We start from the raw sequence: 24,078 nt of genomic DNA on the forward strand, positions 1-24,078 counted from the left end.
CCACGTGCGCTTCTGCTGATCTGCCAGAACCAATTCCTGCTCTTGGGACATCCTGTACCAACAGGTTTAAACCTGCTCCTTTGCACTTGTGCCCGATGCCTGTTATATCAGCTCCTTCACCTGGCATCTCTCCTCTTTGGTTGCGTTCCTTATGCCAACCTTGTTTGTTAAGCAGAGAGACTAAGGCTGCCCACCCCTCACCAATACATAAATCCATTCTTAAAATTAAACCTCAATTGCCTTAATCATCAGTGGTGGTCAAATGCCACAACTTCAGTTGGAAAACCCACAGCAAGGATCAAGGTTTAGAAAGACGTGCCATGGGAGTGGGCTTGGCTACAGATGGGAAGCATATACAGCCAGACTTTCCAATCTCCAGAGCAAATGGCTACAACCATGGCACTGCAACACTACTGCTCCTCTTTTATCAGGGACATCTTGCCGCTAGGTGGTTCCTTCCAAGGCAATGCCCACTCAGCTGCAGGCGGAGGCACAAATCAGCAAGATATTTCAGTGCAAATACCCTTCATAGGGGACCCACTGTGCTCTTCTTGCATGATAGCCTTTGAGGACGAGGCACAATCTATTATAACCCTATTGCTATTCAACAACCGCTTGCTCATATTGCTCCCTTTTACTCCCTTGTTTGTAATTTGTAGATTGTAAAGCTACAGGCAGGGGCCTCGGGTTTCTAATTATTGTTGAAGAACACAGTATGGATGATTAGTAATGATTAATGAATGCTAAATAAATCCCTATCTTCTTTTCTACTCAATGCTGAAAGGGCAGAGCAATTCCCTACATGATTTGCCAGACTAACAGGCTTTAACACATGCATTATTAGTGTCGGCATAAATGGAATGTGCATCCGAGTAGCAGACTGACTGTTTTTTACTTCTAACAGAATGTATGTTACAATGTGCAATTTAATATGACTCCCTATCCCTATCCACAGTTTCACACAGCTGCCTGTACACTGACACTATGCTAATGCATGACTAGAGCTAATCTTTGATGATAAACCTGTGGACAGGGCCCATGCCTTTGTGGTGGTGGTGTAGTTTTGCAGAGAGTCTAGTCACTGTAGATGTTTTAAAAGTAATAAACAAACAAACAAACAAGCAAACCACAAAAGCAAAGATAAAACTAATGGTAGCATTCTGCTGTTCTTCCCCGCTCAGATTTTTGTATAAATCATCATCACATAACACACAAGAATGAACATGTCCAGATTCATATAAGTAGCAGGGAATCAAGTTTCAAACAGAAAACAGAGGTACTTTTGAGCATCCCATTCTCTGCATGCCTTCTGTTTAGATGAATCTGCAAAAAGACTTATTCTGTTGATATTTAAATATGGCTCACTGTAAGGAATGCGGACTTATGTCTCAGTTACATAAAAGCTGTTGCTATACTGCATGCATCGTGAGAACCTAGGCATACAGTGTCATGTAGTTTATTTCCTAAGACTCTTCAAGATTTTATAATTAGAAATAAGGTAGAGGAGCCTAAAACTGCATCTTTGGGATTTATTTATTTTTTTTAAAAAAAAAAAAACATTAACATGCATGCAAGTTATTGATGCTGTTTCCAGAAATCAAGTAAACAGAGATTTTTTTATTTAGAAGTCCAATTGCCACAGGAAAGTAAGACAAAAGGCATTTTCACAGAATAATAAGCTTTTATGGCTCAGATCTGGATGATTTCTGAAATGATCTTAACTAAGTAAATCAATAACCAATGAAATAGACTTTACCAATGCAGTGAAGGTGGCAGCATATTACTCTTCAGTCATGTCTTCGTCTTTCAGTTCACCTGTACAGAAATAAAACCATTCTTGGCTTATTGAAATGCCTACAGTATTCAGAAGTATAAATGAAAAAAGCAGCTGGATGTTATTGCTGCCGTCAGCCCACTCTGGGCATTGCTGGCCACAGACTAGGCCACGGGTAATCAATATGGTGCCCTCCCAATGTTGGTGGAATACAACTCCCATCATCCCTGAACACTGAGAACACTGGCTATTCTGATGGAAGTTTGAGTCCAACACCTTGAGGGCATCGCATTGACTATTCCTGGCCTAGGGTATTTGCCAACCAGATGCCAGTGGGAAGCCAGGAAACAAGACCAGAGCACACTTTGTGATCCCAAGCAACAGGTGTCCAAAGGCATCCTGCCTCCAAAAGAGGTGGTAGAACATTGTGGCTAGTTGAAACAAAATTTAATTAAAAAATCCTTCCAGTAGCACCTTAGAGACCAACTAAGTTTGTTATTGGTATGAGCTTTCATGTGCATGCACACTTCTTCAGATACAGTACACTGAAACATTGTGGCTAGTTGAAAGCCTTGTTCTTTGATAACTGGCCTGAGCTTCTTTTAAAGCTATCCAAGTGATCATCACTACTGCCTGGAGAAGCAAATAGTTTAACTATGCACTGTGTGAAGAAGTGCTTTCTTTTGCCTATCCTGAAACTTCCAACATTCAGCTTCCTTGGATGGCCCCAAGTTCAAGTATTAAGAGAAAGGAAGAAAAACTTATCTCTATCCACTTTTTCCATACCATATATTATGCAAAATTCATCTGCTTTCTAGCTTGTATGTCTGGGTCGCTGTCACATAATTCCTTACAGTCTACTAAAAATGGCAAATTCCAAACATTTAATCATGATGACCACTAGATGGGTACAAAGATACTACATTATGAAAATGTGGCATGTCTAGCTAAGCAATATTGCTGTATTCCAAGTAAATGTTTCATTTGATAGAATACTGGAGTTTGACCTAGGAAATCCTTGCTCGGCTATATTCTCACTTGGGAAAGTCAACTGCTGCTATATGAATAACCATAGCACAGGAGATGTTTCAGTCATCCTCTCATCATCCCTGACCATTGGTCATACTGATCCAACCCCATCCCTAGATGTACTAGAGACATTAGGGAAGCAGAAGGGGTGCTAGGCATGGGGGGGGGGGTTAGGCAGTAGCCACATATTTACTGTAGCATCTAATCTGCCTGTTGCTCTATAGGGGCTTTGCCAAAATCTTGTGAGAATTCCACATCTTGCATTTATTCTACTTTTCTTTACCTGGATAGTTCATGGTGGTACATAAAGTTAAAAAGACTCAACAACAAAATATGTTAAAATGCATTCTTCATTCAAGTGTCATTCAGCAGCAGAGGCTTCTGTTAGAAAAGTCAAAATGACTGATGAGTACTCAGAACACTTTGCCACAACTAAAGAGGAGCCTGGCCAACTTATACACATTAACTGACTTCTAAGGACTCCTGTGCATTACAGTGGTATGCTCAGAATAGAGAGGCAATGTATTCCTACCCTTTGTTAATATTATTGGGAAACACAGGAAAACTTCCAGACACTAAACCAATAAAAATTTTAAATGATCTCTAACTAGAAATACCCATCACCCTCTGTATTATTATTGAGCAATGCTACCAGTTCCTTTTTTTAAAAAATGCAGTCAGTTGACCTTTTCTGCAACCTTTTACACATTTTATCAACACAATGAACAAAAGAAACAGGTTTACATATTATTAAAGAGATAATTCATCTGTGTATATCCAACTTTATTGCCAGCTGACATAATCAATCATTATTTTTAGTGCTTTTCCTGAGAACTAATCTCACAGCTATTTATGTCAGTTCAAGAATGTCAGAAAACATTTTGAAATTTTGTGTTATTTCTGGCATCGTTTTGTGCCTTATGAAAGGGCTTTTTTGCCCTACCAGTGTAATCATAATACATTAGTGCATACCTTCGATGAGAACCTGCTTGGGTTTTTAAAATCACAATCAAAAGCCTATTCCAACAGTTTATTAAGAACCTCACCTCCTCTGGTTTTCAATGGTATGCTAGGAATGTTGACATCTGTGGATGGCTCATTGTTCGGGCTGATACAATAAAAAGGTTCATCAAGAAAAGAAGGTTTTTTCAGCCTGTCTGTGCTAAGGGCTATTGACATGAAGTAGTCCTCAGAGCTACTGGCATGCACAATCTCCTCCTCTTGGCTTTCTTGATTCTCATTTTCTTTTTTCTCTAACAGGTGAGATTCATCCAATGCTCTGCTGAGATTACAGTCAAAGGTTTCCATCATTTCCTTTGAACATGTATCATTATCTTGAGCATCCATCATTTCTGGGTTTGCCAGCTTTTCCACACTTTGGGCATCATCTGATGGAATGATGTCTTTAGCTGTGTCGCAACAGAGACTTGTTCGTTCAAGAAAGGATCCCTGAGATTTTGGCAAGGTAAGACTGTTTACTCTTCTTGGGGTTTGCATACATTCCTCCAGAAGGGCATTAAGCTGCTCTTCTGAGAGACAAGGCAGTACATCTGGCTGGAAAAACAAGGGGGAAATTCTCCCTGTCAAAATATAACTATAAATAATGCCTTCATAAAACAGCTTGACGACACACAGAAATAATGGAAGCATTGATCTCTGATGCCAAAGAGCATAAACCAGGCCCCAAAATGAAGGAAAAGTACCAGACAATGAACCAAGAATGTTTTAATATGATCTATAACTGGAAATACACCTCCCACCTGTGCATTAAAATAATAATAATAATAATACCTGCAGCAACTTGCTACCAGCCTGAGCTGAAGAGCTTTTGGGAAGCAACCAGTCACAGAATTAGACACAAATGTCCTATTGATAGTGTGAGGACACAACTGGTCTAATTGTAACAGCATTAATACCTTAGCCACAATGGAGCCAATGTTTCCTAGCCCACCACACTGCAGCACTCACAATAGTCCTTAAGTGACATTTTTATAGGCTCCACAGAGGCCTAGTGAGAGCGGTGGCAGTGTAAGCTGCTATTCACCCAATCATACACTTGGGTACGCGACCACATGAAGTGAGGTCAATTTTTGATGCTGCTACTTACAGAGGGGCCACCGCAGCCATTTCCAACAACTGCGACATTAAAAAAGGAAAGTCATGGTAGCAGAAATGGCTGGCCCTGTGCACTTGTAGTATGTAGCTCCTTCCTATTAAAGTTTCCACAATGTGGTTGTGAAGGATTGCATGTTTGTGCAAAGATCCTAATATGAATGCTGAACATTGTAAGAATGGCCAATGCAGAGAAGCCTGCATATGTGAGTGGAAAATATAGGGTCAAAACAAATGCAATACCTTGTTACGCAGATGCAATAGTCACAACATATAGAGCGCAACAGGCTGAATGGTAAAGTTTGTAGCAAATTTTTTACTGGTTACTTCCTAACATATGAAACAAGTCCAGGATGTACACCATATACAGTGGACGCTTGGATAAATCAAGGAAATCTTTAAGAAAATCTTTAATAATTTTTTTTAAAAAAAAAACCTTTGGATGGGCAAAAATTTAGCAATATGTTTTTCCCTTTCAGGAAAATATTGTACTGCCAAGTACCTGTGAATTCCTTCTAGTAGCGCCAAGTGGGATGGCTTTAAGTTACTAGTTCTTCCCATCATTTGTTCACTTTTTCAATAAAAAATAAAATTCCAGTTTTGCAAGTGTAGTGGCAATAGAGTCCATCACCAATATAAGTTACCATATCCATCCTTACTCCAAGCAAATGTGCTTACAATTTGTATGTAATTCTCCATAGTATAGTGTGTGGATTTTTCTTTTCTGTGTCCAGCTACAATTGCTTATTCAGTAGATTTAGCCGTAAAAGAACTCTTCAAACCTCCCTAAGGGCTTTCCTTTCTTCTCATATTTCTTGCTGGTGTCCTTATACAAACATTTCTTGTCAAGAAGTAAATCAGCTGAGGCAATCAGCACACAGGCTGACATTTGGACAAATAATTAAAAGATTGAGTTACGCTTGTGAGGGAATCTCTCTTTTTGCATTTTAAACACTTGCAAGTAGAAATGTACTGCAGCTATCCTAATGTTCAAGGGTTTAAGGGTTGCTAAGGACCTACTTAAATAATGTACCTGCTGTAGCATCGATATTGTTATTGAGGGGATGGATTCTTACAGCAGGCCAAGTAAGGGGCATGATCCTGCCAAAGTCAAGCACTTTTGCTTTCAATGGGAGAGATTTAAGCACATGCCTAATCCTGCCATTAAAACCAGTGGGACTTTATTTCACTGCTCCCCTTGCACCCCCTAACCATCCTCCCCCAACCTGGAGCCCTCCAAAAGTTTTGGACCACAGCTTCCATCGCTGCTGTGCTGGCTGGAGCTGATGGGAGTAGAAGGACTTGAAATGGGAGAAGGCTGCCCAATCCACTGCAAGCAGGACTTGGCTCTTCCCCATGGCAGGCAAAAAATGAAAGGCAGGCAAGGAAATCGGTAGAATTTTGGGTCACAGAAGTGATTTGTGAGAAGTCACTTCTGCTACTCCAGAGAAAGAAGAATCCCTCACAGTCTACATTATATGCAGGCTGGACAGAAATTCAGCAGGTGACTCTCCTCATTGCTGCATTTCCATGCTGGGTAAAGCTTTACCTGCTTATAATTTTACTTTTCACACAGCTGCTAAAAACACAGAGGCTTCATCAAGGGGGAAAAGGTCACAAAAGGACCAATACTCATTGCCACTCCTTAATCCCATCACTACCATTCCTGTATTGTTCATTTACTGAAAACTGTATGATTTCTGGACAGAACGGCTGTGTTATTTCTATGGCCCGCCTCATGACTTGCACACTACTATAGAAGTGATAAACAGTAATAAAACTTGAGTAGTAAAACTAACAGTGATGCTTTCAGGATCTTCAGAAGAGAGAGATTAATATTTAGTGATCCTGTTTATTGCCATTGGGGTGTGTGCAATTGTATCTTGGCTCCAGAGAGGCTTCCATGAGCAGAGAGAGAGATATGATGTCCACTCATTTCTCCTGATGTCTGCCATATATACCTCCCATGCTGTTCCAAATGGTTCCTCAACCCTCTTAAGCTGACTGGGAAGTAAGAACAAGCTAAAATCACATCTCCTTTCCTTTCCACTCTCAGAAGCCTTGGTTGGGTCTAAGAGCTTTCCCTCTTCCTTATTTTATTACATTTTTTTCTTATGCCTTTCCACGTAAGGAGCTCAAGGTGGCATACATGTTTCTTTGCCACCCATTTTATACCTTTGAGATAGGTTAGGCTGAGTCACAGTGATGGGCCAATGATCACCCAGCAGCATAGCTTAGAGAACATTTGACCCTGAGTTTCCCTAGTCCTAGTTTAAAGGTAAAGGGATCCCTGACCATCAGGTCCAGTCGTATCCGACTCTGGGGTTGCGGCGCTCATCTCGCTCTATAGGCCGAGGGAGCCGGCGTTTGTCCACAGACAGCTTCCGGGTCATGTGGCCAGGATGACAAAGCCGCTTCTGGCGAACCAGAGCAGCGGACGGAAATGCCGTTTACCTTCCTGCTGGAGCGGTACCTATTTATCTACTTGCACTTTGATGTGCTTTAGAACTGCTAGGTGGGCAGGCGCTGGGACTGAGCAACGGGAGCTCACCCCATGGCAGGGATTCAAACTGCCAACCTTCTGATCAGCAAGCCCTGGACTCTGTGGTTTAACCTACAGCGCCACCTGGGTCCCAGTCCTAGTTTGACACTACACAAAACCTCTGTCATTTCAGTGCCAAGCACAGGCCTATCTATTTGTCCGTGCTTTTTTAAAGGGTTAGAGCTGAATGTGTTTGTAGATGGCCTGGTTTGAAGCTGTGGTTTTGGCTTTAGTTGTTCCTATTGTTTCAATGAATTTATATTTTATTGTGTTGTTATATGATTAATTATATTTTATTTTATTGTGTGCCCAACTTTGGGAAGAAGCCTTAATAAATAAATTGAAATGCTTTGTAAGACACACATGCCTGCTGTAAACATTACTGTTGTGGAGGGGACTTGTTCTGTAGTCTGAGTCCAATTAGAATAGATAATGTGCTCCTTGGTAAAGGTAAAGGGACCCCTGACCATTAGGTACAGTTGTGGACGACTCTGGGGTTGCGACGCTCCTCTCGCTTTATTGGCCGAGGGAGCCGGCGTACAGCTTCCGGGTCATGTGGCCAGCATGACTAAGCTGCTTCTGGAGAACCAGAGCAACGCACAGAAACGCCATTTACCTTCCTGCTGGAGCGGTACCTATTTATCTACTTGCACATTGACGTGCTTTCGAACTGCTAGGTTGTCAGGAGCTGGGACTGAGCAACGATAGCTCACTCCGTTGTGGGGATTCGAACCGCCGACCTTCTGATCAGCAAGCCCTATGCTCTGTGGTTTAGACCACAGGGCTAGCCGCGTCCCTAATGTGCTCCTTATTCTTCCTAATTTTTAACAGGACAATGTCCCTATGTGTGCTACACTTTTTAATGCTGAGAATGAGAGAGAGAGAAAAAAACATTTATTGTCAGCTGTGCTGGGTGCTTCCTAATGATCTTTCCTGCAGGGTTCTCTTTATGTAAGTTGCAGCCAACTAGCATGGTATTTCCCTGACCCCAGATGCCTTTTTCTACCTGAGGGTCTTTAAAGCTTAGCTGAATTCCTCAGCTGCATGAGTCTATAGGATAAATCCTGCTGCATGTGGTAGGAATGTGTACTTGTAATTACTTTCTGCACAAACCCTGTTGGGACTCCAAGCTTTCGAGCTCACAGGTTTAGGGATTGTTTTCAGTGTCAGTACTGAAAAAGAGACAGGCAAGCAGCAAAAATTAATATATGCTGCTTTCTCATGGCCCAGAACATTAGTATGATAGTTAGACATGCTCCAAAAACAGATTCTGTCAAAACTCCAGTCCTCAAAATGTGCCACCAAACTGGTGTCTAATTTTAAAAGTTATATTGATTTACAATATACAGTCAATGAGATATATGTGTATTCTTCATATAAGAAAAAAATGAACCAGAGGAATAGTTCAGGCATGTTGCTTCTACATTTCACAGCTTTGGCTCAGAGAAACATTAATCCACTCTAATTACTCTTTCTTTATTCCAGTCCCTTCTCACCCTTAAACTGCTGAGGTGTATTAAACATACGTTATGTTATAAACATGGCTTTTAATCTCTTTTGCAGTAACTCGCTCCTTCCTTGCTGAAATAAATCTATTGTCAGCATTCAATGATCTCTTGAAACTGTTTTTAATTTGTTTGATTGTTGTTGTTGTTTTGTGGGAGGGGAGATGGGTCTGAGAAAGGAGCTGGAGGACAAGGGAGGCCAATCACAGTGGTTGAGGGTAGTGGGTGGTACGGTGTGGAAGGTGGGGCAGGCCAGGTAAGGGGCACACGGCACACGCCCCCCCCAACCTGGAGAATTATGAAACACTACCAAAAAAAATCAGAACAATATTTTAAAATTTTACAAGTGAAGAGAACTGACACTAATCCATCCTGCAAGTATAAAATATAACTTTATAAAGTTATCAAAATCAGATGACAACTAGGACGTTCTGCAGCTCAGATCAGAACTAGATCTCACAAAAGGTACATTTTGAGAAGGTAGTGAGGAGAAGCTAGACTCTTAGCCCCATCCCCTATTACTTGACATGCTCAGCCAGCTCATTTATATACGAATGTATACATATCCTCCCTTTAATTATTTAGCACTGTAGGCAAACAGATTTTATAAGAGTAAAATATGAATATTGTTTCACCACAGCTATGGCTCCAAACTCCAGTGAAACCAACACAGAGAGCCAAGAATGCTTAGATGTGGTTTTGTCTGCTTTCAATTACAAAAAGCCAATACGCTTATCAAGTCTGCACATGTTTGCTTTCATGTTCCGCAGAGTACGATATGAAGTGGCGTCAGTGCCCACTATCTCAGTGTTTATATTCTGGCACAAACTACTGAAAGATGTTAGGAAAATCCAGGAATAAAATCCATTCCTCTTGTAGCTTTTTAAAAGTGTTGGTTAATCGATGCCCTGCTTAAAGAGGAATTTTGAATAATGCTCACATAGAGAGGTACTTAAAATTTAACATGCGCATTAAACCTCAGAGTTATTTCATTCATATTCTGGTGGCCACAGTTGGAGAAACTGGAAGAGCAACAGTAGTAGGGACTTCTCTTTGCAGCGGAAACGTATCATAACATCTACAGTGCTCGTGCACACACTAAAGATATGGGGTTTACTCTTCCCCCTTTTAATCCTATATAGTAATTATTATTTATACAGTGCCCTTTAGGAGTATTCTAAAGTAGAAAGAAGAGTTTCTGCCCACCAGCGTAGCAATACGGAGTTAGACAGACTAATGCATTGGCTCACTATAAAGCAGCTTCCTATGCTCAAAGCACACTGAAATGAAATGAACAAAATAATCCAGGGGTGGGGAGTACTGCATAAAAGATGTAGGCTTACAGTACAATCCTCTTTACGTTTGCGTAGAAGTAAATCCCACTGGGTCTTACTCCCAGCTAGGCAACCCTGGCTAAAGGTGCACATAGGGTTGCAGCCTTAGAAACCACTACATAGAAAACGGCAATTGCTCAAATATTCAAGTATATGTTGGAGACAAAGAAAAATGAGACTGAACACTGGATCATTGTTTTCCCCTTTCTTAAATTTACACCAGATGTACAAATAATCACTGTCAGCACCTCTATCATCAGCTGCATAATTAAATTCAAAGTGTCAGCTATCTCCCATCTCCTCAAGAGTACAGGCACATAATGTATACATCCTGCCAATGTGAACAATTTAGTGTCATCTTGCCAACTTGGAAGATGGGCTCACCATGTCTACACCGTTCACCTAAAGAGGAGGATTGATTGCAGGCCATTAGCGTGAGCTTTTGTATGGATTTACAGCCAAACCTGAATCTGAGAAAGGGTAAACCAAGGCACAGCACAGCACTTATTTTCGGAGCCAGGATTTAGCCACGGGATTTTGTAAAGTAAGAAGAAAGAAGATAGTGCCTCTGAGCTTGTACCATAAAAAGGTAAACGGACCTCTGACCATTAGGTCCAGTCGCGGACAACTCTGGGGTTGCAGCGCTCATCTCACTTTATTGGCCAAGGGAGACAGCGTACAGCTTCTGGGCCATGTGGCCAACATGACTAAGCCACTTCTGACGAACCAGAGCAGCATACAGAAGCACCATTTACCTTCCCGCTGGAGCGGTACCTATTTATCTACTTACACTTTGAAGTGCTTTTGAACTGCTGGGTTGTCAGGAGCTGGGACTGAGCAACGGGAGCTCACCTTGTCGTGGGGATTCGAACCACCGACCTTCTGATCGACAAGCCCAGCCTTTGTGGTTTAACCCACAGCGCCACCCACATCCATAGGTGTACCTTGTACCATAGGTGGAGCTTTATCAGGTTGCAACTAGAAATCAATGGCATTAAGATGAAACAGGAGACACAGAAGTCCAAGTTTTTCCTACATGTTTGAGTGTGCATTACACACCGTATCTACTGTGTGTCATGCACCTGAAGCCCTGCTTGCTCTAGGAGAGTGATAGGTGACCTGTGGCTCTTCAGACCTCCCATCAACCTCAGCTACTATGGCCAATGGTCAGGGATGGTGGGGACTGTAGCTCAGCAATTTCCGGAAGGCTGTATGTTGCCCACCCCTGCTACAGGAGGTGGGGGAAGAGCACAGACAAAATAGGGGGTGGTGTGGGTGGGTGTGTGGGTGTAGGGGAGGAACCATGGCTAATGAGCCTCCCACACCATCTTGCGATTCACAGCACAATTGTAAACGTATCAACTAAGATTTCAATGGAACTGCAGGATTGGCTAAAAATGTGACAATCCTGACTAAAGCATTACCTAGCCATAATATTTTTGAGGGCTACTGCCATGCAATGAGTACATAGCTTGGTGCTAGTGCAAAGTAAGAAACTAAGTTCGATGACCTGGGCCAGAGGAACCCATGATATCTGAAGGAATGATTCAAGTACAACTCATAAACAATGAGGACAGTAAGGATATAATACTGGAGGCTGCAGGTTGTAACCTAAGCTCTTCACCACTCAGGAAGTAACCAAGACACTTCTGTTAATGTTAAACTTCAATCCAATTAATGAAGGGTAACATTCATTCATTCATTCATTCATTCTGCATACTGCCCTTCATCCAAAGATCTCAGGGTGGTTCACAGCATAAAAATACAAAATGACTCTACCCTAGCTTTTCAGCTAAAAGCAGCAGTGGAGATGTGAGGAATGATGTGTCCTTTCTCTTGAAGTCCACTCAATTCTTACCTGCCCTGATGCCTGCTATGAGGGGTCTGAGAAGAAAAGTCCGCTCACGTCTTTTGGTGTGGCGGCGTTGCAGGAAGGCAGAGTCTGCTTCACTGGGCCTTCAACGAGGGAACTTGAACAGCGGTGCCCTTCCTGATAGGCGGGGGGGCTTAAGCCCCCCCACCTATCAGGAATTGGATCCTAGCCTGCACCCAGCTTTGGCTAATGGGGATGCAGGCTGGGGACATGGGCAGTGCTGGGGGCAGAGCCAAAGGAGCAGGCAGGCTTCCCTCAGATCCGCCCCTTGCCCATTTAAGCAGCCCACACCTGGGACACTACCTTCATTCGTCAGTTTCCACCACCCCCTGCCCACCCACCTTCAGTTTAAGCTGACAGTCAATGACTTTGCTGTGCTGATGGCGGTCGCCGTCCTTTATGGGACCGGGTAGGAATTTGCCCACCCGGCTAATTGGCACTGTCCCGGTGGTTTTGCCTACCTCATAGCAATCGTCACAACTGGTTGAGCATGGGGGAAATCCTTTGCTTTGGATGGAGGGGAGATTGTAGTCTCCGCCTACCCCTCCAAACGCTGGGGTATCCCGTTAAAGGGATCTGGGGGGAGTGGCCATGTCCACGGCACTCCCCCAGACGGCGGTCCCTGTGGGGGTCACCCTATTGGATGTAAGTCTTAGGAACCCCCGCCTGGATTGACCATGCGTCACTTCCAGCAGGCGGGCAGTAAGTATTTTGATTGCCCCATGCCAAACCTTTTTCATCTGTATTCAATAAAGTTGTGGGCCAATTTTGACCCAAAAAACCAGCCTCATTGGTCTCTTATTTGCATGGGTTGGGGGATGGGAACCCAACGCCTGGTCCTGCAAGTGCACAGCTCTGGAGCCCTATTTCCTTCTCGCTGACCCCATTTGCCTGTCTCTCACGCATTTCACCATGCAGCCGATTACAGCACCTTTCACTAAACATAATCCCAAATGTACCGGCTACAGTTCCCACTGACACAAAGCTCCAATCCGACAAACCATGAGCGCATTCTTGTCTTGATGAGCTCTGTTCCGCAAAGGCACAAAGAAACGCAGCCGCTGTAGTGCGGCATTGAAACACAGGCTTAAACGCGTCAAAGAAATATCCAGGCCAAAACTACGGCAGAAGGAATATTATTGCTGAATGTTTCAGTTGGCTCGTAGCTTTTTCTGAGGAAGGCATATTGCCTCCCGGCTTTTCAGAGTAGCTCAGAAATGTGCAGGAACAATAAAAGGAAAGTGCCACAGTAAGTCTCCCAGCCCCTAGGATTGCTAAAGGTAAGACTCTCAGGGAGGATGAATCTCAGCATTTCAGAGCAAACCTATGGATGCCTATTTCAGAAGTAAACCCTGCTGAGTGCAGCTGCCATCCTATATATACTTGGGTACACAGATGGGCAGACCTCTCCATTTAATTTTCCAGTTTTCCAGTCTGAAGTTCAGTTCTCCACACATATTCACATCAGTTTGCAACTTTAAAAAGGGGGGGGGGGTTTCCTGGTGAAAATTTATCATTTTAGTGTGAATTTCTCCCAATAAACATATGGCTGTATGCAATTCTACCTAATGTACAATTTTTTTGCACAGCAGTTCCCCTAACATAATGCACTTTGGCATGTTATCTTCAGTAAGCTCGGCATTAATGCACACTCTCCCTCATTTTGTGCAGATAAACATTACTTGGCCAGAGACCTACATGACAAAATCTGGAGAATTTTGAATTTCAAAGGACAGCTGTGTTTCAGTTTTGATATTGTTTTGGAAAGTGAGAACTAGATTGGTTTTCCTTGAAAGGTGAACTGAATCAAATTTCTCCCCCATCCCTGCTCGGAAGTAAGTCCCATTAAACTCAGTGAGATTTACTTCTGAGCACGCAGCCATATGATTGTGCTATTAGATATTTAGCATTAAGTGGGTCCTGGTGAAATGAAATATAGAACTCATGAAGGACTTAAAGATGACAGAGAAAGAAAAAGCAGTAATTTTCCACATAGGTAGTTCTTTGTTATATGATTGTGTAGGGCACATTTTTTTCATAGGTAAAAGGGTAAAGGTAAAGGACCCCTTGGGCACTTTTTTCTTTTTTCATGTCCCCATGTTAAATAGCAAATAATTTTACCGGAAACTTTTTTTTAAGACTTAAAATGAGCACAAGCATCTCAAAATCATGATACAATCGAGCATATAATTAATTTCATATGGATTATATACATACTAAAAGTTTATTATTTCATACACATCTTCAAAGCAATTCAGATAACATGTTAGTAAAACTTTGAGTGCCTAGATAGCAATGGAACAGTTTTTGGGGGTGGGGCTAAAACAGGATTTCAACAGGGGAAATACAACAAGTGCAGCGAAACAATGCAATGATGGGGGAACTTGGACTTTAGTCTGTTGATTTTCTGCCAGTTATGTAACTAATAAAGGAACAGGAATTTTTTTTCTTTGCCTTTTTAAAGGACAAAATGAACTCAATTAGCTTAGTACACTTGCTCTGTGGAGGAATGCCAAGAGTCAACTTGTAAGAATCAACTGTCTACATTTTCATTTAATTGTGTAAATTATTAATAGAACATATGGTCAGATAATAATCTACTTAACACAGATTATTATTATCATTGTTATCATTATTTATTCAGAGCCAAAAGTTACAGTCATTTCACATACCTCATGGCAAAAAAAAAAAGTTTGCTGCATTCACAATGAATTTTTAAAAAATAAAAAATAAAAAAATCCCATTGTATTATGAAAAAGCCTTTCAGCTTACATATAACTTTAAAATATATGTAACTTTAAATTATGCATAAAAACACAACGGGGGGGGGGAAACAGAGCAGAAAATTAGTCAAGTTTAAAACAACAATTAAAAAAAACACAGCAACTAAATGGCAAAGGGGCAGATTATTTGCTCGATATTGGTAAGCCTCCCTCAATAAAGAGGTCTGAAATTAGGGCGCAACAGCTGAAAAGGCCCTTAATAGATCCCACTAACCTAACCTCTGATTGTGGGGAGATCTCAAAACTTAATAAGCTAGGCAGGTTTAGTTTGAAGGAAGTGATCTTTAAGGCAGTGTGGTTCCAAACTGCTTAGAGTTTTGAAGGATAAAACCAGCACTTTAAACAGGGCATAGAAATGGAATGGGAGCCAACAGAGTTCCTTTAAGTTGATACGATGTGTTCCGTATACCTTGTCCCAATTAGTAATCTAGCTGCCATATTTTGTACGTTTTCTGGGCCCTCAGCAAGGGCAGCCCACAGGCAACACACTGCAGTAGACGCAGTGTGAATAATTGTAGCCAAACTATCCCTGTCTATATGGCAAGCTATACAAAAAGCACTGTTCAATGCAGAATTCAGTGTGGCCCAGTGTTTAAAGAATACTCACCTTGCTTTCAAAGATCCTACTCAAACAATTTTAAAAATCCAGTTTTCCCAAAAGGAAGCACCATTTTCATTACACATCTCTTTCGCTCTTTCTGCCTGTTTTTTGTTGTTGTTTTGCAGTGACATAAGAGATGGCTGTAAAACTCCTACGTTAAAGGTTAAATGTGATTTGGGTAAGATAGATATTCGGGGATTTCTATCCTCGTTCTTTCAGTTGGAATTCTGAAAGATTTTACACACCTTGCTGAGCACAGCTGCAATCTGACATTCCCCACAGTAGCTTACCAATACCTTTGCTAGAGCCCTGGAGGAAACATTCTCACGGAGCTTGCAAAAGAATTCACATTCCTTGTTAACTCTGTCCTTGACCTCTCATAAACTGAGCTCTTCAGTTCTGCCAAACTACACTCACATCTACACACATCCACAAAGCCTTTTGGGAACTGCAGCCACATTACGGCTTCCTGCAAAGTAATACCTGCAGCTGCAGGCTTTGAAACAGCACCTTCTTCCAGATTTAAGGACTAGATGAATTTAATGATCAGCAAATGAAACCCAATCCAGGTTTCCAAAGTATATCAATTTTCTTTTTTTAAAGAAAAGTATAATCACAATTATGACACCAATGAATGTGAAACTTCTTTTTGACTAAATATCCAGAAGCAGCAATAACAAGTGCAAGCTTATTCTGTGAACCGCCCTGAAACCTGAGGGTATAGGGCGGTATATTAATAATTATTATATTATATTATATTATATTATATTATATTATATTATATTATATTATATTATATTATATTAAAAACCAGAGGGTTATAGTCAATGTAGCACTAAGGAAACCATTCCATCAAGTATTTCTGCTTGCCAGTCAGAACAACCTCCCCTCCTTGCACTGTTTTGGAGTTTTTCCTGACCCTCCAGAGCAGATTAGGGGAGACTACAGGGGCACATGGGGGGAGGGGAATCCCCTTTGCAATCACAGGACTCATTGCGCAATGTGCTAGCATGACTATTTAGCTTAGGTCCCGCTAGTGCCATTGTTTAGTGTAGTTCCATTCTATTTTCAATAGCTCTTATTTATTCCTTCATGGGGAGTCTTCTGGTTACTCTTGCTTCCCCCCTTATTACATTTATTTTCACAAAATTTTGCAGTATTGTCCAGTTAATTCTGCCAGTTCCTGAAGCTGGGTAAATCAATTGCTCAATTTCTGCAGTATTTCAAAGGGACCACGGGGGCCCTTTATTTATTTCAACCAATGGTGGTTTAGAACAGATATCCCAGCTGAACTGGAAAGAGGAGCAAATTCCAAGTGCACCCTCTCCCTTGTTTTCTGCTGCTCCACGAGGCAGGACTAGAACCATTGGGTAGAAACGGTAGAGAAGCAGGTTTTGGCAAAACGTAAGAACAAACTTCCTAATGCTAAGAGGTGGATAATGAAACAGGCTGCCTCAGGAAGGAGTGCTCTCTCCTTCGCTAGAGGGATTTAAGGAGGCTGGCTGGCAAGCTGTCAAGGATGCTGCTGCAGTTGCATCCTGCTTTGCAGATCACTGCAGTGAGCAAGGGTTGGACTAGATTCCCCTCAAAGGACATGCCCTCTTTTGGGGGGGGGGGAATTGTTGGCACCATTCCAAGGTCTCCCTGAAGACTGGCCATGGCCCTGTGCTCCACGTTCTCCTATCCCAGCCACAACTGACTGGACAATCTCACAAAATTAGTTATTTTCCATATCCACACTGATCATCCTGTCCCAAGTTCTGATGAAAGAAAGAACTATCATAGTCCAATTACATTAATGGACACAAAACCTTCATGAAAAGGGACAGCCCAATCAACGAAAAGCCTGCAGGGGCTTGCAGGAAAAAGAAAGATTGCTTCTGGATCCTCAGAGAGCAATGAGTTCCTCAGCACAGGACGGGCCAGTGAGTAAACTTCACTACTTCCAACTGGTTGCCCAGGTGGGAAACAGGCTTTTATGAGCCTCACGTCTTGCTTTTGCTCACAACTAGGCAAGACCCTGGGCAAACACAGCCCAAAGCGTCACCTGCTGCCGCTGCCCTCTTGAGCCCCAGCTGTCTTCTCCCACCCCACAGGCTTTGCTGCAGCTGTGAGGGCCTCTTTTGACAGGTGCACAGTCTGTGCTTTGTTTCACCTGAAGATATTCACAGAATTTATTTTGCCATTCTATGGCATTCAAAACTTGCACAGTTTCATATTACAAATGACACTTTGATACATTTTGCAGTGTTTTATTTATCCAGCCAGATTGAGGTTCCCTGTTCCTTCATGCCACTGATGTTGCTTTAGTTTTCTTATAATTCTCTGGGTCTTGTTTTTATTAAAGATATTCTGTTCTTCAAGTCCCAGAATAGCAGTCAACTGAAAAAAACAATGGAGAAACAAATTCCTTTAATTCTTACAGTGGCAGATATCTGCAAACCATTTAGAATTGGTCACCTTGCCCTTAAGCCTATGTGTTTATATTGACTGCAACAAAACTAAAGCAAGTGCAAGCATGGCGTTCTGAATCATTTGCATTTGAAAGCATTTTCTAACATAATTGTTTTTCAGCATGAAGGAAGATGCATGGAAGCCTTGCACAGATAGTCATAGCGCACCACTAGTGCATCTTTTTTGGAAGCACGTAGACACAGGCCACAATCCAGCACAGAACTATACATTGTGAACAGAATGTGCAATGGGTTGTAAGAGTTCAATGGGACTTACTTTTGGGTAAGGCTGTAAAGGATTGCCTCCTGCAATCTTATGTACATCCACTAAGCAGTGAGTTCCTTCAGTGTGATTTATTTCCAACTCTACAATTCTATGATTCTACGTTGCGATTCTTGCATCACAGGGGCTTGGACTACATGACCCTTTGGGTCCCTTTCAACATTGGGTCCCAATGTTTAGGATTCTAAACATCCCATTGTTCTAGAATATCTGCATCACCACATCCATTTGATTCGCCTTCAGTCTAGTTTATTGGACAGACATAGATTTGAACACTGGGAACACTGGGGAAGTGCATCTTTGTTGCTCCTGCCAGACTTCTTAGTGGCTTTCAATACCATTGACCCTGATATTCTCCTGTGCTGCTTGTATCTGAGTGTTGTAGTTATTTGCAGTAGTTCCAGTCCTTCCTGGAGGGGTGGTCCCAGATGACACTGAGAGGCTCATTGGCCCACACATCTCCCATGCCGCATCTAATTCAGATGTAGCCAAAGTAAGTCCCTCCAGAGGTTGCTGGACCATAATTCCCATCAGCCAGCTGTTAGCAAACATCCTGTTGGGGCAAGTTGTGAGACTGACCCCCCAGGTAGGGACGAAGCCTGGGTGCACTCCTGGCTACTCGAGTCCAGTGGCACACTGATATGCGGTTGTTCCCCAGTGTGAAGAACAACACACACAAGCCATTAAGGCTAAACTATTTTATTGTAGATAAGATGCAGAGTATGTCTCTGCTTGCCAGCTCAGTAAGTCAGAGCTGTGCATAAGAGCGTCTAGCATCTCTCGAGCCAGAACTGAAAGTGAAAGTAAAGATATACAGTAACATCACATGGTTGAAAGACAAAACAGCTGTCTTTCTCATGGGAAAAACACAAGTCATACCAGCCTCGCTCGGTCTGTACCAATATCCTAACACCAGCATGGTCAATGCTACCATAATGACACAAATACTGGTGAAGGTTATCTGGGGTTTTGCACCACTCTACTGACACCCATCTCTTCCTCTACTTTTTCTTACAGGTAGGTAGCCGTGTTGGTCTGCCACAGTCAAAACAAAATTAAAAAATTCCTTCCAGTAGTACCTTAGAGACCAACTAAGTTTGTTCTTGGTATGAGCTTTCGTGTGCATGCACACTTCTTCAGATACACTGAAACAGAAGTCACCAGCCCCTTATATATAGTGAGAGAGTGGGGAAGGGTATTACTCAGAACGGTGGTGGGAATGGGTGATTGGCTGATAGGTGTGGAAAACCTGTTGACGACTCTTAACGGCTGCAATTAGTCTTGCAGGAAAAAGCAAGGGGTGAGATGGCTAAAGATAGCTTTGTCGTGTGTAATGAGATAAGAATCCAATGCCTTTGTTCAGACCAGGTCTCTCCATGGTTTTAAGTTTGGTAATTAGTTGCAATTCATCAACTTCTCTTTCCAGTCTATTTCTGAAATTCCTTTGTAGTAAGACAGCTACTTTGAGATCTTGTATAGAATGTCCTGGGAGACTGAAGTGTTCTCCTACTGGTTTCTTTGTCTTGTGATTCCTGATATCAGATTTGTGTCCATTTATCCTTTGGCGTAGGGTTTGGCCTGTTTGTCCAATATAGAGAGCTGAAGGGCACTGCTGGCATTTGATGACATACACTTTTCTGCAGCAGTTGGCTTTTTCTAGGTCACGGGGTTTCAAGCTGTGGAGACTGCTTTGGGGGAAGTTCTTTGAGGCTCTCTGGATCCTTTGAGGAGTCGGTGGATCTAGTTCTTGGAGTCCAGGGGCAGAAGTGTCTCCTTGGAGCTCAGGGGAGGAGATGGGTACTCCAATGCTGGTGGATTCACAAGACAGACCATTGACTAGATGTAACTCCTCCTTGGGCTGCTATTGTAGGAGGGTTCTGCATCTAAGAAGTTCTGGTCCAGGGTCATGACAAGCTGACATTTAAAGGGAATGTGTGACTTCTAGGTTACAACAACTATCTAGGCTACTGGTATCTTTCTGGGAATTCTTCAAAGTCCTGGTTATAACCAACATACCTCTGAAGACATTGGGATCTTCTCTGTCCTACCAACATCTGATATGTATTTGGCAGAAATCTGAGGGCATGCTTAGTGGCTGCATCCAGATTTTGTAAGACCCTACCAATAGATGTTGTTCTGCTATCCGGTAAAAGGCTTTTTACTTAAGTAGATGTTTGACCACTAAGCTGCTCTGTACTTCAATGTGTAACTTAACCCATTGTCTGACATTTATTTGCTCCTCTTTAATTATTATTATATTATTATATTACTAGGACATTGACTAGTATGTTTTATTGTAGGCCTATTTTATTATAAAATTTATTGTTAACTACCTTGGGGTTTTTATGTGCAAATGCAGGGTAAACATTTGTTTGTTTGTTTGTGCACATATATATGCCCATGAAATTTGAGGTTCAATGCCATTGAAGAGATCAGATAAAATTTACTTAAGCCACTGGCTGGGAAATCAAACTGGAAGTTCATTAGTTTGAATGGAAAACAATATGTTTTTCCAAACCCTTGGCAAAGTCATCAGTACTCAGTGGAATTTTCTTCTACACTTAGAAGTAATAAGAATCCTTTAACATACACAGCTGGATTTCTGAACTGAATTAACTTTTACATAGCTTGGTCTAGCAAAGAACTGCACTTCTCTCAAATTCAAGAGGAATTTTTATTATCATGGTTACTTAATCGGCAGGCAATGTAAGTGTCAAATATTTGGCATAGGTCTTCCAAGGATTTAACAGAAGGACGCTTTGTTTCGTAACAGAGGGCTCTTATGGAAAAATTATTGGTAATATTTCTCAAACATTATTATGGTAGCTTAAGGGTAGATGAAAGTCATTTAACTGTCATAATTCATTCTGCCAAGAGCAGTGATGAATTTAATGAAACTATTTATTGAAACTGGTTGAGAAAAGATTTTCAAGATTCTCAGGCAAACTACCGGTATTCAAGATGAATAGGCTGATATATGAGACATTTATTTATTTGGATTTGTAGCATGCCAATATCCTTAGGGAGCCAGTGTGTGTGTGTGGATGTGTATACAAACACACAATTACAAGAGAAATTATCAAGGACCTTAGTCCTCGAAAGCCTCAAAAACTCTTTGATCACGTGCATGAAGAAACTTTAAAGAGTGGAATTTAAAAATTATTCCAAGGACCCATGTGAATGGGCATTGTGTTCATGCTACCCTATTGCCAGTGTAATATAGTAGATGGAAAGGAGTCACAAAAGGTGATGAAATCCTCAGCCATGATGTTTTTGGGGTTGCATTTGCTCAATCTTTATCTTGAGTAAAAAAGAAACAAAAGCCTGAATTCAATAAACCCAGTGTGCTAGCTAAAGCCAGTGCAAGGACTTCCACTAGCAAAATGCAGCCTTCTCCCCTTCTCCTGACCCTCCAAAATTTACTCAGAAGGTTCAGAAACTACAGAACCATGCATTTACTCAGAAACTACAGAACCATGCAGGGGGAGGAGAGGAGCTTTGTTCCCTCTAGCAAGGAGAAATACCTCCAATGATGAAATGATCAAGATAGTAAAACACTGAATTCCACCCAAAGATTTGTATACACTGAAAACTGCCACAGCAGGCCTACACAATTTGTGATTCACTAAAGCAAATTCAGAGCACATACCAGGTATTGTGGCTTGTCAAGTGTTTGTGACTCCTCTTATTTCGCTGTTCCAGACACATGCAAAATTAGATTGTTTGCAGAGTCTTTTGTGGGCTGCCACACATGTGTGGCGTGTGGCACTCAATTTAGTTGATCACGAGATTGCAGGCTTCCTGTTTCCGGCAGTGAGAAATAGCTGACTCCCACACGATCGGACCTCAGCCGTGCCAGTAATTCAGGGTTGATATGGGGGTAATTAGCCCTAGCAGACTCCCCAGGGTGGGGGAGGACTGTCTCGTAGACCCGCAGTCCATCCAATATTGTCGGCTTGCATCAAAATGCAAGCGGCAGGATGCTGAGTCTCAGAGCACAGCACGGTGGCACTCTCCGAAGTCACTCTCACAAGCCAGAAATATCTGTTTGATAAAGTAAATAGATTTGAACAATAAACAGACATAGTCTGGACCGAAGAGGACTGAGGAAAAAACCTGCAGAACTGCACGATCCCTGGTGTTTAAGCAAGCTTGGACTTAAAAAAGATTCTCATCATGGTGTTTGGATTTACGGAGGTGAGTGGTACGTTGTTCTTCTTTTTCTTCTCAATACCTATTATTGTTTTTCTAGGCCAAGCCTCATTAAGAAACCTTTTTTTAAAAAGTACAGACGGACTTCTATTTATAATTAAGTACAATATTCAATTGTGCGGCTTTATTTAGACTTGAAAGACTTGATAAAGATAAAAGAAACAAGGTGGCGCTTGTTAATATGACGCAGCACAGAAAAATGAGAACTTCTCCCTTTTTCGAGGGAAGTGGGAAATATTTCCTAGCTGATTTTATAATGACTTGAGACAACAATTTGGGATAACATACAGTGCATCTGTTTGCAGAATTTCTTCATTATGAGAGAGAGAGAAGGCTAGCAACCCCCCTTCTAGGGCCCAGAGGAGGGGATTGTGTGGTCCCCAGGAAAGCTGATCGGTCACCAAATGATTTATATCTGTGGAATACAGTTCAGTTACATTACAATATTGCAAGCAGTGTGCTCAACAACTTAACGATGGGAAATTAGTGTGAACAGTGGCAATTTAATATCCTGGAAGTTACTGTGTCATTAAACTTCAAATGACAGACTTGGACAACAGCCCACATTGGAAGATTGGAACGAAGTCAAGAAAAGCTGCGCTGGCAAATAGACAATTGAATACACACATACACACACACACACACACACACACACACACACACACACAAAGCTGTACCTGATGGATGAAAGGATATATGATTTCTGACATGACTGAGAATCGCATAACCAGGGACGGATAAATTTAAAATGTTACGATGTGGAATGTGGAAAATATGAGAACAAGAAGAAGGCAAGAACAAAGATATTGGAGAAATACTTCGAGGTCCAGACTATGGGAAGCCCAGAAAAATTTATAATTAATAATTCGGATTGTAATTTGGTTGTTTTTTATTTTAGTTTATTGTTTTTAATTGGATTATGATTATGATTTGATGGATTAGCTAACTGGCTGTTTTTATTGGAAAATTAATAAAAATTATTTTTTTTAAATTTAGATGATCACAAGTTGTGCAAGCTTGCAGCACTGCAATGCACAGCAGCAATAATAATAATAATAATAATAATAATACTGTTACAACTGTGAGTAGAGTGCTGAAAAATACTCTGGTATTTTATTAGAAGATTTGTGTTTCCAACACAAGAAACACCTTATGCTTCTCACCCCAATTTATGTAATTCGTGGGCATTCTTTGTTAATTTATGCGCTTTTGTAGAGTTTAAAATAACAGCACTTATTTCTGTTTATGTTTTCTTCTTCAAGCTTTTGCAGCATAACCCTTAACAGTGTTAGTGTACCAGTCCTCTTATACAAATGAAAATGTATTTTGAATAGCTATTTGGCACGTCCTTGTAAAATGGTGTCACACATAGACTAACAAATAGAACCTTTTATGTACAATTAAAAATAAAGCTAAGTCCAACAAATCCCAAAAACTTCTCAATGCTGGGCAGCACTGAAAACACATCTATTTGGAATTCACTGATTCAAACTGTGCCTTTCTTGAAAATTATAAAATACTTTAGAAATGTTGCAAAGTAATAATATTAATAAAGTAAACAGAATGAATTAATAGTT

At 41.5% G+C, this 24,078-nt stretch overlaps 1 protein-coding gene across 1 annotated transcript in view; it reads right to left on the reverse strand.

Annotated features, from left to right (window-relative positions):
• Positions 1-3,819: 3,819 nt before the first annotated feature.
• FSIP1 (fibrous sheath interacting protein 1) overlaps positions 3,820-24,078 on the reverse strand; it is a 67,937-nt gene continuing 47,678 nt past the window's right edge. Inside the window, exon 12 of the mRNA XM_033144975.1 lies at positions 3,820-4,357. Within this exon, the coding sequence (XP_033000866.1) occupies positions 3,821-4,357 (537 nt within the window). The 3' untranslated portion in view covers position 3,820. The remainder of the gene's footprint in view (positions 4,358-24,078) is intronic.

This window comes from Lacerta agilis, chromosome 1 (genome assembly GCF_009819535.1).
Source record: "Lacerta agilis isolate rLacAgi1 chromosome 1, rLacAgi1.pri, whole genome shotgun sequence".
NCBI classification, from domain to species: Eukaryota; Metazoa; Chordata; class Lepidosauria; order Squamata; family Lacertidae; genus Lacerta; species Lacerta agilis.